Raw genomic sequence first — 17,396 nt, forward strand, 5'->3', positions numbered from 1 at the left:
AACCAGTGTGCCGGGGCACATTAGTGTGCCGTGAGCGCTCTTCAGGTGTGCCGCGGGAAATTATCAAATTGTACTTAATTGTTCAAGACATTATTTATTTCCAAGAAATAATGTATATTTATTCATCTATTTATGCCAGTGAGGCATAGTGAAAGACAGAACAAATAAATGCTCTTCTATTAGATGGCAGGAAGTACATACAGTGATTAATGTAGCCACTTTTTGTGACATTTTTGTTTGTGGGTGTGCCGTGAAATTTTCCAATTGTAAAATATTTGGCTTGGCTCCATAAAGGTTGGAAATCACTGCTCTAGATGGGGGCATACATTTATAAAATGTGAAAGTTTTTTTTTTTTTTTTTTTCCATTTTCCCCGATACTTATGTATAATGCGCACTGTTGACCTTTGGCAAATACATTTTTTAAAAATGTGGATTGTACACGACAAATGATGGTAATTTGACCATATGTGTTACTTGAGAAGCATGTGTGAAATCGGTTGCTCTTTTCAGGAATCAGTTCTCAAGAAATGGCTCTCACTTTCAAAATGGTTGGTAACCCCTGGTACACTGGAGAAAGGGCTACGGCAGTGTACATTAGCTGTGGTGTGGATGGAGAGGCGGAAAGGAAGCAATCAGTCCAGTGGTTTTTATTGTCTGGCAAAGAAAGGAACAACACTTCCAAAAACATTGAAACGCTTGAAACAGAGCAGCTGTCCCGCCATGCTACGGTCATCCCAAACGAGTGCGCACAGACCACAATTTCATTGGCTGTCGTTGTCATTAGCAAGTGATGAATTGGCTGCTGCGCACATTTTCCTCTTTGGGATGCTCTGCTTGGCTTCACGGTCATGTGCGAGGACAGGTGAACTTATCACTTATTTAGTCAGATTTTACACACAATGTAAAAGCACTATTTGTAGCGCATCACCATAGAAGTCGAAGCACAATTCATGCACTCATTGTTTCTTTTATTCGCACTGACTTTCAGGATGGCGTCCTAACAGATACAATTATTTATCTTTTGCCAGTGTGATTGAATAATGATGTGGTGCATATTTAATACATACAGTACAACACAAGCATAAATAGATGGCTTTCTCCTCTAAATTCACAAGTCCTTGATTTAAAACACGCTTCACAATATCAGCGCGAGCACGGCGGCGCCGAGCGCGGCGGTGAATGAGAGCATCTGGACATTAGCGCCGTTTGTTTGCGTAGCCGTGGCCAACGCCGTGTCGGCCGCTCTCACTGCGACATTTGCGCTCGAGGCCGTCGCAGACGCCAGAGATTGCATCGTGTTCGTCCCGATGTTGAGGGGTCGGCCCAACATGGTTGTCATGACAGCGAGCTCTGCCGCCTGTCTGTTAAAGTCAGTGGCCACCTGCGTTGTGGACGCCACACTCAGGATCGCCAGCCGATCCACAAGCTCCCTGAAGTCTACTTGGGAAGAATTTGACAAGTCTTGCAGACCTGTGACCAAATCTATCCAGTCCATGTTGACTTCTGTGGCCACTTCGGAGGCATCCATCAAGGTTTGCGTTGTTGCTGCATCAGAGGCGACACTTTCTGCAGCTCCAGTTAGCCTGGACGCTATTCCAGCTGCCTCCGCCGCCAGGCTCGCCATCTGCACGTCCACGGCCGACCCAGATTGCGACGCTGTCACGGCTGCGTCAGCTGCGTTAGTGGCTTCGCGGGACGCTGAAAGTCCGGCATTCACTGTTACATTTATGGCACCGGTATCCTCGTTATTACTCAGCGCTGTAGCAGCGTTCGCCGCTCCCTCTGCGGCGGTTAACGCGGTTCTGGCCGTCGCTCCTGCGCCGGCGGCCGCGGCCGCCGCCGAGGTCGTTGCGGTTACTGCTGCGACTGAGGCTGTCAAACTGGCCACTAATGACCTTTGTGCCAAGCTAAACGCGGTTCCTTCCGGGAGGTTTCGTATCATTTCCCTCGTCGCTTCTGTTGTTGCTGTTGCAGCTCTCGCTAACGCTTGTGCGCCTTCGGAATCGTCCGCAGTTCCTGCTATGATTCCTGCAGCTTCTGCCAGCAAGGCGACCTGTTCTGCTTCCTGGAAGGCTTCAAACATGTCAGGTGTTAGCATGGATGACCGTTGACTACTAAATAGTTCTGAAGCATTCCTTGATGTTGTCACAAATTGTGCCGCAATGGTAGAAAATTCCTCCGGTCCCGCCATCGCCGCTTGTCTGGCCGCAGCCGCCGCGTCGAGCGAGACCTGTGCCGCTTCGACATCAATCCTTCCTAGTGACGCTGCGTCTTGTGCGTCGAGAGCCACCGCTTCTGCCGCGTCTGCTGCTCTTGCTGCGGCATCTCGAGCCACCTGTGGCTCTGCTCCTCCATTTGCAACTAATAAAGCCGCCTCATTTGCTGCGACTGCGCTATCCAAGGCGGCATCGATGAGGTCGCGATCGGCTCCCGCAGCTTGCGCCGCCGAAGCCGCGAGGGACGTCGCTGCGGCCGCGAGGGAGGCTGCTCTTGAAGCTTGGACAGCTGCCGATGGTGCTCCCGCCGCTTCGGCTGCCATGGCTGCAGCTGCGCTTGCGCTTTGCGCTGCATTTTGTACTTGTGCAATAGCTAATTGCCCAGCGAGCTCAGCCTCCACATCTCCTCCAGTTGGTGCCACAGCTCGGTCTGCTGTGTCAAGTGCATCTTGAGCCTGAGCTGCTGTTTGTTGTGCCAATGCAGCTGAGCTTTCGGCCGCCTGTATGGCTTGTATTACGCTGGCCTCTACTTCTGGCGGTAAGTCTTCTGAATTAAGTAAAACCTGGAGTTCTTGAGCTGCCATCTCAGCCTCTTGGCTTGCATTTCTTGCAGCTTCTATGACATCTGTTGCATTTTCTGGAGTAACTCCATTTGCTGCTAAGGCCGACGTCGTTGCGGCTGATCTCGCTACGGTTGCTGCATTTTCTGCTGCTGCGGAGAGTTGTTGTGCGAATGAGGCCATGTCCCCGCTTGCTCGTGCCGCAGTTTCTGCCGCTGTTTGTGCAGCAATTTCGGAGGCGTCTGCTGCATTGTCCGCTGCTGCCGCTGCTTCTGTTGCATTTATTGTGCCTTGTAAAAAAGAGGACGCAGCAGTGGCTGCCTCTTCTGCAGCAGACGAAGCATCTTCTGCAGCTGCTTCCGCTTGCGGGGATCCTCCTGAAACTGCAGCCGTTGCTGCCGTAGCCGAGCTTGCCAACGATGCCGCAGCTGATGCAGCAGTTGCGGATGCTGCCACAGCTGTCTCTCCTGCTCTTCGGATTGCCTCTTCAGCAATTGTTTCAGTCACTGAGACTTCATCTGGGGTGCCTGTGACGTCTGTGCCGTCAGTGGTGGCCTCGCCGTCAGTGGTGGCCTCGCCGTCGGTGGTGGCCTCGCCGTCAGTGGTGGCCTCGCCGTCGGTGGTGGCCTCGCCGTCGGTGGTGGCCTCGCCGTCGGTGGTGGCCTCGCCGTCGGTGGTGGCCTCGCCGTCGGTGGTGGCCTCGCCGTCGGTGGTGGCCTCGCCGTCGGTGGTGGCCTCGCCGTCGGTGGTGGCCTCGCCGTCGGTGGTGGCCTCGCCGTCGGTGGTGGCCTCGCCGTCGGTGGTGGCCTCGCCGTCGGTGGTGGCCTCGCCGTCGGTGGTGGCCTCGCCGTCGGTGGTGGCCTCGCCGTCGGTGGTGGCCTCGCCGTCGGTGGTGGCCTCGCCGTCGGTGGTGGCCTCGCCGTCGGTGGTGGCCTCGCCGTCAGTGGTGGCCTCGCCGTCGGTGGCCTCGCCGTCGGTGGCGTCGGTGGCCTCGCTGTCGGTGGCCTCGCCGTCGGTGGCGTCGGTGGCCTCGCTGTCGGTGGCCTCGCCGTCGGTGGCCTCGCTGTCAGTGGCGTCGGTGGCCTCGCTGTCGGTGGCGTCGGTGGCCTCGCTGTCGGTGGCGTCGGTGGCCTCGCTGTCGGTGGCGTCGGTGGCCTCGCTATCGGTGGCCTCGCTGTCGGTGGCGTCGGTGGCCTCGCTGTCGGTGGCGTCGGTGGCCTCGCTGTCGGTGGCGTCGGTGGCCTCGCTATCGGTGGCCTCGCTGTCGGTGGCGTCGGTGGCCTCGCTGTCGGTGGCGTCGGTGGCCTCGCTGTCGGTGGCCTCGCTGTCGGTGGCGTCGGTGGCGTCGGTGGCCTCGCTGTCGGTGGCGTCGGTGGCCTCGCTATCGGTGGCCTCGCTGTCGGTGGCGTCGGTGGCCTCGCTGTCGGTGGCGTCGGTGGCCTCGCTGTCGGTGGCCTCGCTGTCGGTGGCGTCGGTGGCGTCGGTGGCCTCGCTGTCGGTGGCGTCGGTGGCCTCGCTATCGGTGGCCTCGCTGTCGGTGGCGTCGGTGGCCTCGCTGTCGGTGGCGTCGGTGGCCTCGCTGTCGGTGGCGTCGGTGGCCTCGCTGTCGGTGGCCTCGGTGGCGTCGGTGGCCTCGCTGTCGGTGGCGTCGCTGCCGGTGGCGTCGCTGCCGGTGGCGTCGGTGGCCTCGCTGTCGGTGGCGTCGGTGGCCTCGCTGTCGGTGGCGTCGGTGGCCTCGCTGTCGGTGGCCTCGCTGTCGGTGGCGTCGGTGGCCTCGCTGTCGGTGGCCTCGGTGGCGTCGGTGGCCTCGCTGTCGGTGGCCTCGCTGCCGGTGGCGTCGGTGGCCTCGCTGCCGGTGGCCTCGCCGTCGGTGGCCTCGCCGTCGGTGGCCTCGCTGCCGGTGGCGTCGGTGGCCTCGCTGCCGGTGGCGTCGGTGGCCTCGCTGCCGGTGGCGTCGGTGGCCGCGCTGTCGGTGGCGTCGGTGGCCGCGCTGTCGGTGGCGTCGGTGGCCGCGCTGTCGGTGCCGTCGGTGGCCGCGCTGTCGGTGGCGTCGGTGGCCGCGCTGTCGGTGGCGTCGGTGGCCGCGCTGTCGGTGGCGTCGGTGGCCGCGCTGTCGGTGGCCGCGCTGTCGGTGGCGTCGGTGGCCGCACTGTCGGTGGCCGCGCTGTCGGTGGCGTCAGTGGCCGCACTGTCGGTGGCCGCGCTGTCGGTGGCGTCGGTGGCCGCGCTGTCGGTGGCGTCGGTGGCCGCGCTGTCGGTGGCGTCGGTGGCCGCGCTGTCGGTGGCCGCGCTGTCGGTGGCCGCGCTGTCGGTGGCGTCAGTGGCCGCACTGTCGGTGGCCGCGCTGTCGGTGGCGTCGGTGGCCGCGCTGTCGGTGGCGTCGGTGGCCGCGCTGTCGGTGGCCGCGCTGTCGGTGGCGTCGGTGGCCGCACTGTCGGTGGCCGCGCTGTCGGTGGCGTCAGTGGCCGCGCTGTCGGTGGCGTCAGTGGCCGCACTGTCGGTGGCCGCGCTGTCGGTGGCGTCGGTGGCCGCGCTGTCGGTGGCGTCGGTGGCCGCGCTGTCGGTGGCCGCGCTGTCGGTGGCGTCGGTGGCCGCACTGTCGGTGGCCGCGCTGTCGGTGGCGTCAGTGGCCGCGCTGTCGGTGGCGTCAGTGGCCGCACTGTCGGTGGCCGCGCTGTCGGTGGCGTCGGTGGCCGCGCTGTCGGTGGCGTCGGTGGCCGCGCTGTCGGTGGCGTCGGTGGCCGCGCTGTCGGTGGCGTCGGTGGCCGCGCTGTCGGTGGCCGCGCTGTCGGTGGCGTCAGTGGCCGCACTGTCGGTGGCCGCGCTGTCGGTGGCGTCGGTGGCCGCGCTGTCGGTGGCATCGGTGGCCGCGCTGTCGGTGGCGTCGGTGGCCGCGCTGTCGGTGGCGTCGGTGTCCGCGCTGTCGGTGGCCGCGCTGTCTGTGGCCGCGCTGTCGGTGGCCGCACTGTCGGTGGCCGCGCTGTCGGTGGCGTCGGTGGCCGCACTGTCGGTGGCCGCGCTGTCGGTGGCGTCGGTGTCCGCGCTGTCGGTGGCCGCGCTGTCTGTGGCCGCGCTGTCGGTGGCGTCGGTGGCCGCGCTGTCGGTGGCGTCGGTGGCCGCACTGTCGGTGGCCGCGCTGTCGGTGGCCGCGCTGTCGGTGGCGTCGGTGGCCGCACTGTCGGTGGCCGCGCTGTCGGTGGCCGCGCTGTCGGTGGCGTCGGTGGCCGCGCTGTCGGTGGCCCCGCCTGATGGGTTTTGTCCGTCCACAGTGATCTGGAGGAGTTTTCTACCACTGCTGCGATGTTGTTGGCTTCCCTCAGCAGTTGTACCTGTTTCAATGGACGAGTTTGGTCATATGTATTGCATCAAGCTTTACATTGAGATAATTTGTTCAAATCACTTACCAAGAATTAGAAGTACAAAGAGGAAAGTTTTGAGGATCATTTTGATGCTTTTTCCCCTCTGATTTCTCAAACCAAATGTGATTGTGTCCTGTCAAAATGATGTGGAAAAAAAACACTTGGTTACTTTATTGCCCAAAATATTCTCTTTTATCGATAGCTTCTTTGACTTTCTGATGCCATAATAGCACGACTTTGTTGGAATTACTGCAGGAATGTTTGCAAGGGGAAGCAAACTGTTGGACATGTCCACTTTTCATGCCCTCAATTCACCGATCCACATCAGACAATTTGTTTACTAATACAATGTCCTGTGTCACAACTTGGTTGCAGGGGTGCTGTCTACAGATAAACGCTTCTAAAATTGTAGGCATGTATTTCACTAAAACAAATAGAGTATCACCTGACCCCGATATACTTGTTAATGGCGAAAAAAATGCAAATTGTCAGCCAATACAAATATCTTGGGTTAATAATAGATTCACAGCTTTCCTTTAAAGCCCACATTGACAAATTGTGTAAAACTATCAAATTAAACCTCGCAAATTTTCGTGCAATTCGAAATGAAATGTCAACTGAAGCCGCCAAAATGTACTTGCATTCAATGATTCTTAGTCACTTTAACTATTGCATAACCAGTTGGTCCCAGGCTGGTCAGAATGCAAAAAAACCATTGGAAGTTTTGTACAAACAAGTCATTAACGTGATGGATAAAAAACCAAGGCACGATCATCACTGTGCAATTTAAAAACTGGGACGGGCTTCACATATTTGCAGATTTCAATTTGATTTCTAAAGTGCTGCATGATTTGGCCCCAGCTCCTCTGGCTGAGTTCATCGGCCAAAGAAACGCTTCTGAGCTGAGCGTGTCACTCGAGGCTCGGTCAGAGGTGACCTTCTCATTCCTCTGCGCAGGAGCGCTTTCGCTCAGTCAGCCTGGTCAGTGAGGAGCGCCGGTGAAACTGCTTCCAACATACGAGGCCTTCACGAAAAAAAAACTGAAAATGGGGCTAGTTAACACCTATAGCTGCCAACACTAAAAGACAAGTATGTTATGATGTTGTTTTTTTTTTGTGATGATCAAATGATTTGTGGTTTTATTCTCTCTTAATAGTATAGTTTGATTATGTATCCTGTCTTATATTGTCTTGTAGATGTATTCTACTGCTTTTTGACATCACGGCCAGGGGACTACAGATGAAAACTCGCCTTCTGGCTAATTTTGCCTTTTTTAACCATGTGTACTTCATGTGTTTTATGAAATTGCATTGTCCCCTTTCAAAAATAAACTGAACTGGGATGTCGTTGATCTTTGTCAACTGGGGGCCTTTGAATCAAATCAAATTGTATTTATATCAGACTTTTCATACACTAAAAATGCAACACAATGTGCTTCACAAGGATAAAAATAGCAGAAAATATAGAAAAACCCAACCCTCCCACACCAGTGCTCCCCTACGGACACACACACCCTCACGTGTACACACGCACAGCACATATTGAATAATAGTGCGGAGACAAGGCAAGGCACTGAGGATACGGGTCAGGAAAGACAACATCCACGCCGAGAGGTGCCACAGCCCGTAGCCACAGAGACCACCGGACCCTCCGCATTGTGCAGAGCGCCAGTCTTCCGGGTCCAGGGAAACTACAGGGCGGACCGAACACAACTCTCAGCGTGTGGGCTCACATGCGGAGAGACTGGAGTTGAACTTAAAAAGATTCAAAGACAATCGAACCGGGAAAAAACGGAAGGATAATCGATCGATCAATAAATGTCTGAATAAAATCAGTTAAAAGCTAAACCAAACAGTTGAGTCTCGAGACGCTTGTGATTAAACGCTGTACAAATAGACTCGACTTACACTTGTTGGTGTCCCTCAAGGGGAGATTCAACTTCCACTCTGCTTTACTTTGTGTTGCACACCCCATTACACACATACAGGCATGCAAGCAGAGATTCAGAGGGAAAGAGATGCGCAAAGAGCGCTGCGCCACTTGAACTACAGTGGTGGGGAAGATACCTCGACAGTAGCCAGCGAGCAGACTGGCATCTCTCCAGTAACTAGTTGCCATTTTTCCATTTTGACTTGAACCCATGTCCTTAGACTCCATAGACAAAGTTCTTACAGACTGAGCTACTGCCTTCCCAGGAAGTCAGTAAGACCAAAGAACACCTGGAGGAGGTCAGAAAAGGCAGCGCTCGAGGAAACTCGAGTATCCTGGAAGGAGCTGAAGGAGCTCGTCCGGGACCAAAGATTCACAATTGACCTCAGCGACCCGAAGAGCAAAAGGGTTGAAATAACAGTGTCAGTCTTCAGTCTCCAAACCCTACAATCCCATTGGACAAACATTCCAAAGTGCAGGAAGCAGCGTCCACTTTAGACCCAAGTGCAAATCAATTACGTTCATATGATTCTACAAAGTGCAACACTAATAATATCCAATTTTGGATCGCTCAATAAAAAGCATGAAGATGGAGAAAGTACTCACCACAGTCAGTCGAGTCGGTTTTTTTGATACCCTTAGTGGAGCTCGACTAAACTCTTTGTGTTGGTGTCGATTCTGCTCCAACGTTCTATGATGTCTTCCAGCGACATGGTGATCGGTAATAAAGAGCGGAAACCCAACTCTGGTCCCGCCTTCATTAAGGTGAGGCCTCAATTATTTAACTACTTCCCTTTTTTCTGCAGACGAGTAATTGTTTGCTTAGTGCGTCAAGAAGTGAATCTTGTCAAACCACATTTTTTTTAGCAGCCTGCAATTAATCAATTAGATAACTAACGTCATATTGGATGCTTCTGAAACAGAACAGGTGACTACACATGGGAAAGCACCGTGCGATTGTGTTTGCTTGCGCTTGGAATCATCAAATGCTTCCAAGGAAAAGTTTGTCACACGGCAATGACCAACAGAATGAGTCCACAATGGGATCCCGAGTTTCCTACACCGTCAGGTACCTGTTCTACTTTGGGGCTGGGAATGTTTGGTCACCTCGCGGCATCTTGAGTATCCACCATCCCCACTCCCACCACCGCATAATCACCAACATCATGCCCTCTGCCGTCCAAATCTTTAAAAAAAAAAAAAAAAAAAAAAAGGTTTTGAATGTACCGGCATGACCAGATAACTAGCAACCCTTTATTGCGCAGGGACTGTTTTCTCAATGTCTTTATGCCCCAAAAGTGTTTTCTGTCAATTGTCTGTTGTCGTACTCGAGCGGCTCCAACTACCGGAGACAAATTCCTTGTGTGTTTTTTGGACATACTTGGCAAATAAAGATGATTCTGATTCTGATTCTGAAGAACTGACTGGCTAGTTGTGTTCAAGGTTACCTCGTGTCTGAGGAACTGACTGACTGGTTTTGTTTATGGGTTTTTTCTGTCTCAGGAAGTGACTGGCCGATTCTGATCAAGGTTACACACCATCTGAGGTACTGACTCTGTTTAAGGTTATTTCCCATCTGTGTAACAGCCTGATTGGTTCTAATTAGGGTTTCTTCAACAGACTGATGAACTGACTGATTGATTCTGTTCAAGGTTACTTCCTGTCTCAGGAACAGTCTGGTTCTGGTTCATTTCTTCCTTGCTGAGGCAGTAACTAACTGGTTCTGATCCAGGTAACTTCCTGTCTTTTACTTTCTGTTAGAGTGAGATGTGAGTTTCTGCCTTTGTGTGCTTGTATTAATGAACTACCAACAGTGAGCTGTCATCACTGAGCCAAGCTGTGCGTCTTCTTGATGCAAATGTTATGTGCAGAATGCAGTCGGGTGACAGTCCCTGACGACAAAGCTATGATAATTAGCCTGTAAATTATCCACGCTCAAGCATCGTAATTGTCAGGTGTGCCTCTCTCTTAATTACTGCTGTACTGAAAAAACAAGTCACAAGAACACACACGTACGTACACACCTTCATACGGAATGGCAACACTTCCTGATACTAGTTTCGTCTTGGTTTAGTAACTGGATGTTGTTCGTCGTCTACCAAACAGTGCAAGTTACCAACATCCATCCATCCATTTTCTGTACCACTGATCCTCACTAGGGTCGCCTAACCCGGCTATCTTCGGCGAGAGGTGGGGCACACCCTGAACTGGTCTCCAGCCAATCGCAGGGCACATAGAAACAAACAACCATTTTCACTCACATTTACACCTACGGGCAATTTAGAGTCTTCAATCAACCTACCACGCATGATTTTGGGATGTGGGAGGAAACCAGAGTACCCGGAGAAAACCCATCCAGAACATGCAAACTCCACACAGGCGGGGCCAGTATGTGAACCCCGGTCCTCAGAACTGTGAGGCAGCTGTGCTAACCAGTCGGCCACCGTTAACAACAATGATCTCTAATATTCTTGATGATTTTTATACTTGATGATTGTTACTTAACTATTGTTTATGATCATTTCATGTGTCACTTGTTACTGACAAACACTGCAAGTGTCCATATAAAGAGTGGGCAGTGGACATTCGAAAATTCTGTCCAATCTGGAGGAAAAAAAGGAAAGAAAAAAACAAAAACAGGTATATAGTTTCAGTTGTTACAATTATCTTAAGGACTTGTTTTCAGTGCAGTTATATTTTAGATGTCAGATTTGAGTCTTGTTATTCTTCTCAATTTGAGCATTATGTAAGTTCATAAAGGATGGAAGCTATTTTGTGTTTTCCCCTTGTGCCTGGTTATCAAAACTAGGCTTTACGCAATCAGGATTTTTGGGGCCGATCAGCAAGTTCAAAAAAAAACAATAACCGATCATCGATCCGCAAGGTGTCTATTTACACCGGGTACGGAAAGTACATTTTTCACTCTTTGTTATCCATCCATCCATCCATTTTCGGAGCCGCTTCTCCTCACGCGGGTCGCGGGCGTGCCGGAGCCTATCCCGGCTGTCATCGGGCAGGAGGCGGGGTACGCCCTGGACCGGTCGCCAGCCAATCGCAGGGCACATAGAAACAAACCATCATTCGCACTCACATTCATACCTACGGGCAATTTAGAGTCTTCAATCAACCTACCACGCTTGTTTTTGGGGATGTGTAAGGAAACCGAAGTGCCCGGAGAAAAGCCACGCAGGCACGGGGAGAACATGCAAACTCCACACAGGCGGGGGCGGGATTTGAACCCCGGTCCTCAGAACTGTGAGGCAGATGCTCTAACCAGTCGGCTGCTCTTTGTTATATTGCAGCCATTTGCTAAAATATTTTTTTTCCTCATTAACATCTTGACAGGAAAAAAGGGAATTGTTGAAATTTTTGCAGATTTATTAAAAAAGAAAAACTGAAATATCACACAGCCATAAGTATTCAGACCCTTGGCTCAGTATTTAGGAGACGCACCCTTTTGAGCTCACTGCAGCCATGAGTCTTTTGGGAATGATGCAACAAGTTTTTCACACCTGGATTTGGGGATGCTCTGCCATTCCTCCTTGCAGATCCTCTCCAGTTCTGTCAGGTGAGGATGGTGAACGTTGGTGGGAAGCCATTTTCAGGTCTCTCCGGAGATGCTCCATTGGGTTTAAGTCAGGGCTCTGGCTGGGCCATTCAAGAAAAGTCACAGAGTTGTTCTGAAGCCACTCCTTTGTTATTTTAGCTGTGCGCTTAGAGTCATTGTCTTGTTGGAAGGTGAACCTTTGGCCCAGTCTGAGGTCCTGAGCACTCTGAAGAAGGCTTTCGTCCAGGATATCCCTGTACTTGGCTGCGTTCATCTTTCCTTCGATTGGAACCAGTCTCCCTGTCCCTGCAGCTGAAAAACACCCCCACGGCATGATGCCGCCATCACCGTGCTTCGCTGTTGGGACTGCATTGGACAGGTGATGAGCAGTGCCTGGTTTTCTCCACACATACCGGTTAGAATTAAGGCCAAAAGGTTCTAATGGTCTCATCAGAGCAGAGAATCTTATTTCTCACCATCTTGGAGTTCTTCAGGGGTTTTTAGCAAACTCCACGCGGACTTTCATGGGTCTGGCACTGAGGAGAGGCTTCCTTCCGTCGGGCCACTCTGCCATCAAGCCCCGACTGGTGGAGGGATCCAGTGATGGTTGACTTTCTAGAACTTTCCCCCCCCCATCTCCCGACTGCATCTCTGGAGCTCAGCCACAGTGATCTTTGGGTTCTTCTTTACCTCTCTCACCAAGGCTCTTCTTCCCCGATTGCTCAGTTCGGCCGGACGGACGGCTCTACGAAGGGAGCTGGTCGTCCCAAACGGCTTCCGTTTCAGGATTACGGAGGCCACTGTGCTCTTAGGAACCTGAATTCCAGCAGAATTTTTTTTGTAACCTGGGCCAGATCTGTGCCTTGCCACAATTCTGTCTCTGAGCTCTTCAGGCAGTTCATTTGCTCTGACATGCACTGTGAGCTGTAAGGTCTTCTATAGACAGGGCTGTGGCTTTCCTAATCAAGTCCAGTCAGCTGGACTCCAATGAAGGTGTGGAACCATCTCAAGGATGATCTGAGAGAAATGGACAGCACCCGAGTTAAATATGAGTGTCGCAGCAAAGGGTCGGAATACTTATGGCTGTGTGATATTTCAGTTTTTCTTTTTTCATCAATCTGAAAGAATTTCAACAATTCTGTTTTTTCTGTCAATATGGGGTGCCGTGTGTACATGAATGAGGAAAAGAATGAACTTTCCGTACCCAGTCTAAATGACATTTACTGTATACTGAGTAGCTTCAAAAATATTCTCTAGGTCAAACCAACATTACTGCATGACAGAAGTAATGGGTGCTAACTTACTGTAATTCATCCATCCATCTTCTACCGCTTATCCGAGGTCGGGTCGCGGGGGGGGACGCCCAGACGTTCCTCTCCCCAGCCACTTCATCCAGCTCTTCCGGGGGGATCCCGAGGCGTTGGCAGGCCAACCGAAAGATGTAGTCTCTCCAGCGTGTCCGGGCTCTCCTCCCGGCGGGACGTGCCCGGAACACCTCACCGGGGAGGCGTCCGGTAGGCATCCGAATCATATGCCCCAGCCACCTCATCTGTCTCCTCTCAATGTGAAGGAGCAACGGCTCTACTCTGAGATCCTCTCTAAGGGAGAGCCCGGACACCCTGCGTAGGAAACTCACTTCGGCTGCTTGTATCCGGGATCTCGTTCTTTCGGTCTCGACCCACAGCTCGTGACCATAGGTGAGGGTAGGTCACGAGCTTCTCCTCACTCGGGTCGCGGGCGTGCCGGAGCCTATCCCAGCTGTCATCGGGCAGGAGGCGGGGGGTACACCCTGAACCGGTTGCCAGCCGATCGCAGGGCACATCCGAACAAACAACCATTCGCCCTCGCAGTCACGCCTACGGGCAATTTAGAGTCACCACTTAATGCATGTTTTTGGGATGCGGGAGGAAACCGGAGTGCCCGGAAAAAACCCACGCAGCCACGGGGAGAACATGCCAACTCCACACAGGCGGGCCCGGGATTGAACCCGGATCCTCAGAACTGTGAGGCTGACGCTCTAACCAGTCGCCCACCGTGCCGCCACAATCAGGAGTTGAAAAGGTAATCATGTGAAAGTCCGTTATTCGTCCTTCGTCATTCCCATCCCTATACTGTATATCACAGAATGATTTTTGATGGGTTTTTACAGTATACGGGCAAGTCCAAATTCAAAGTTGTGGACCTTGAGTGTCGTACCACGTTGTGCCACAACATGCCGGGCAGCACAGAACTCTACTGGAAGACATTCAGAGTAACTAGCAGCTCGACGAAGTGGCAGAACAGGTCCTCGACTCGTAAAACTAGGGTGGCTGCGGGTCAGTAGGTAGAGCAGGTCGTCCAGTGACCGAAGGATTACTGGTTCGAATCCCGGCTGCGACTGTCCGCGTGTCGAAGTGTCCTTGGGCAAGACACTGAACCCTAATTTGCTCCCATGATGTGGGCCCGGCAACGCCTTGCATGGCAGCAGGCGCCCATCGGTGTACGAGTGTGGGTGTGAGGCTTTGTAAAGCGCTTTGGGCGCTGTGATGGTGTAGCTAAAGCGCTATAGAAGTGCAGTCCATTTGCCACGAATAGCGGTTGCTCCCACGTCGCAGAGGGAATTGATGCCTGTCAACATTGCTGTGAGCTCTCTTTGTATGTTCTGCTGCTCCGTGTCAGTTGTTTGAGGGTTTTATTTCAACATGGATGCTCATTTCAGTGAGCCCTTCTTTGGTGTTTTGTATTATACAGCATGTTAGCATTGAGATAGCAGACTTAAGGTAGCCATAATTATGTTTGAGTTGAACATGTGGGTGTTTAATTGCACAATGCTGATTTCTCTTGTATTGAATGTGCCACTTTTACATTCAACTTTAACTGGGAGTGACAAATAAACAGCTTGAAGCAAGCACACATGACATCTTACTTTGAGGAATTCTACGCTATGGAATACTTTAAAAGGTGGCTTTTTTTTGTTTCAGAGTGTTTTATGACGTTTAAATGTGCTTCAAGCGTGCGGGTCTGGAATGTATCACCTGCAATAAACAGTGGTTCGTGATACTAATGATTTAAAATAAATGTTTTTAAAAATATATAAATGTTTTTATTGCTCAACGACTGTGTTTTTCTGTCTCCGTAGTGTTCCCAGTCAATCGACCGTCTGTCGTCGTACGAGAGCGCCTCCGACGACCGGAGGCAAATTCCTTGTGTGTTTGTGACGTACTTTGGAAATAAAGATGATACCACAGTCGGGGCCTGTAAAACTGGAAGGCTACCTCATCGTGGGTGTGTCCTGACTTTAGGAATGACTAAAAGGCCCCCTGCGGCTCCTCAGGGCCCGCAGGGGTTCACAGGATAAAAGCAACTGAAAGATAACGAGGTCTCAGACCATTAAGACACCTAAAAATGGATACTTAGAACACACGGGGAGCCAATGCAGTGGTTTGCACAAGCGACATTGTCCCAGATGATCGCGCTACTCGTCACTCTCGACCGCATCCGCTCCTCGAAGTCTCGGCGCCCTTTGCACGATGGTCATTGCGCCGGACTATTGTGAGATTAGTCATTCGAAGTGCTCGAAGTGCAAGAGGACAATTGTCAAAACAAAACAAAAATAACTAGAAACCTTTGATTGCTCAGTGACTGTTTTTTTTTTTTTTTGTCAATGTCTTTCTGTCTCCAAAGCGTTCTCCGTCAATCGACCGTCTGTGGTCGCACTCGAGCGGCTCCGACGACCGGAGACAAATTCCTTGTGTGTTTTTGGACATACTTGGCAAATAAAGAGGATTCTGATTCTGATTTAAATTTCAAATCGGTGTAATGTGTTCCCACCTTCTGGTCTTCGTCAGGACACGTTCTGCTGAATTCTGTCCTAATTGTAAACCTGAAATACACATTTTGGGAAGACTAGAAAGCAGAGCATTAGAATAATCTATCCGACTGGTGATAAAAACATGTATTCGCGTCTCTGTGTTGGTCCAAGAGAGAACAGGGCAGACTCTGGCTATGTTCTGTTGGTGATTTTTAAAAAAAATAATAATAACTTTTTTGTTATATTTTTTATGTGTGGAATAAAACAGCTCAGAGTATAAATTGACACTCAAGTTTTTGACCTGGGAGGAAGAATCTAACTGGTCATTTAGTTAAAATGTCTCTCTCTGGGCCTCAGGACCGATGACTCAAACTTTAGTTTTGTTCTTGTTAAGCAGGAGAAGGTTCTCTGGCGTCCAGGATTTGATGTCTAAAATACAATTAAAAAGAGCAACCATTGGACCGGTGTCACCAAGAGACATGGAGATGTCTGATGACACCACCAAGGGGAGAGTATTCCAGTTAAACAGTACAGGGCCTAAAATTGATCCCTGGGTCACACCACGTTATTTGAGGAGTATGCATTTAAGCTTACCATAAAAGTTCTGCCAGTGAGGTATAGGATAAGAAACATTCTGTTTATTTTTAATTCTAGAATTATCTTTCTTGCTCTACTTATATTGGGGCCGGCACGGTGACCGACCGGTTAGCACATCTGCCTCACAGTTCTGCAGACCGGGATTCAAATCCCGGCCACGCCTGTGTGGAGTTTGCATGTTCTCCCCGCGCCTGCGTGGCTTTTCTGCGGGTACTCCGGTTTCCTCCCGCATCCCAAAAACATGCGCGGTAGGTTGATTGAGGACTCGAAATTGCCCGGAGGTGTGAATGTGAGTGCGAATGGTTGTTTGTTTGTATGTGCCCTGCGATTGGCAGCCTCCCGCCCGAAGACAGCTGGGATAGGGTCAAGCACGCCCGCGACCCGCGTGAGGAGAAGCGGCTCAGAAAATGGACGGATGGATGGATTTTGTTAACTTGCGCTGTTTGGTAGACGCATCTACCAAACCACATCCAGTTACTAAACCAAGACGAAACTAGTATCAGGAAGTCTTACCATTCCGTATGAAGGCGTGTACGTTTGTAAGAGTCTTTGAGTATCTTGAAAAGCGCTATACAAGGTTCATGTATTGTAATTCTCATTTTCAAGACAGTTGAATCAAGGCAGTTGGACTCTTCTTGTTTATTGAGGACATTTCACGTTTCATCCAAAAGGCTGCTCAGTTTGAAATTCTACAATCTACACAGACATATCAAGCTTACATTTGAGATCATTTACCATCTTGAAAATTACAGTTCGTTCAAAAGTCATTGAGTTGAATTACAACAACTTTCTAAAATGTTCAGTTTGACAGTAAACTTCAAGTGGAAGCAACTCAAGTGAGAATAGGCGTACGCTAAAAAGTGTTTCTTCACAAGTTGAAACGATTGTAGGTGTGTTTTTAGAGGTTCAAAGATTTCAAGCATGTGTGTGGGCTAAAACTATGACAAAAGTTTTTGTATATACATATGGTCTGTCTTTATTGCAGATTTGCACCGAATGCGGGTCGGTCTCGAACCTATCTCCTGTGATAAACAGGATTTCACTGTTGTGATTGTGCTGAAGAGGATCAATTAGACAGCCGCTCGTGCGCCCTCTAGTGGCCACCAATTTGTAAAGACATTTGGTCACACCCTGGAAGTTGTTCGCCCTCACATCCATAGTCGTGGTCGTCCACTAGATGTCGCTGCAAGCAAACTTGGAATACCGAAGTGAAAAAAAAAAAAAAACTCGCTGGTGCCTCCTGAGGAACAAAGTGGAATTGCGGTGTCTTCGAAAGAGTCCTCTTTCGTCCTCTTTCCTCTTCTGCGCAACCCTCATTGCGCTCCCTGCTGCTGATAAAGAACATGGCAACCGGCAACAAGTTGCCTTGCTCATGCCCCCAAGAGAAAACTGGGGGA

The 17,396-nt window shown here is 51.4% G+C and overlaps 1 protein-coding gene and 1 long non-coding RNA gene across 3 annotated transcripts; one reads left to right on the forward strand and one right to left on the reverse strand.

The window, feature by feature from the left end:
- Positions 1-632: 632 nt before the first annotated feature.
- Positions 633-8,825, reverse strand: LOC133395919 (serine-rich adhesin for platelets-like). The gene is made up of 3 exons (XM_061665221.1): positions 8,672-8,825; positions 6,182-6,269; positions 633-6,106 (listed from the first exon to the last, which is right to left on the reverse strand). Exons 2-3 carry the CDS (start codon positions 6,219-6,221, stop codon positions 1,137-1,139), a joined length of 5,010 nt encoding a protein of 1,669 aa, XP_061521205.1. The 5' UTR covers positions 6,222-6,269; positions 8,672-8,825; the 3' UTR covers positions 633-1,136.
- LOC133395922 (uncharacterized) lies at positions 7,303-15,240 on the forward strand. Of its 2 annotated transcripts, none has more exons than XR_009767296.1 (3): positions 7,303-9,611; positions 9,686-9,797; positions 14,731-15,240. It is a non-coding gene; the product is annotated as an uncharacterized LOC133395922 (long non-coding RNA). The 2 variants fall into 2 exon arrangements; XR_009767297.1 differs by having other exon boundaries at positions 9,718-9,797.
- Positions 15,241-17,396: the final 2,156 nt, after the last annotated feature.

Source organism: Phycodurus eques, chromosome 20, assembly GCF_024500275.1.
Source record: "Phycodurus eques isolate BA_2022a chromosome 20, UOR_Pequ_1.1, whole genome shotgun sequence".
NCBI lineage: Eukaryota > Metazoa > Chordata > Actinopteri > Syngnathiformes > Syngnathidae > Phycodurus > Phycodurus eques.

What these genes read in the sequence shown, in the direction of transcription:
- LOC133395919 (XM_061665221.1), bottom strand. Translation starts at nt 6,221, where the DNA reads ATGATCCTCAAAACTTTCCTCTTTGTACTTCTAATTCTTG. An exon ending in CTTTGTACTTCTAATTCTTG is followed by an intron (nt 6,107 to 6,181) that starts GTAAGTGATTTG and finishes CCATTGAAACAG; the next exon opens with GTACAACTGCTGAGGGAAGC.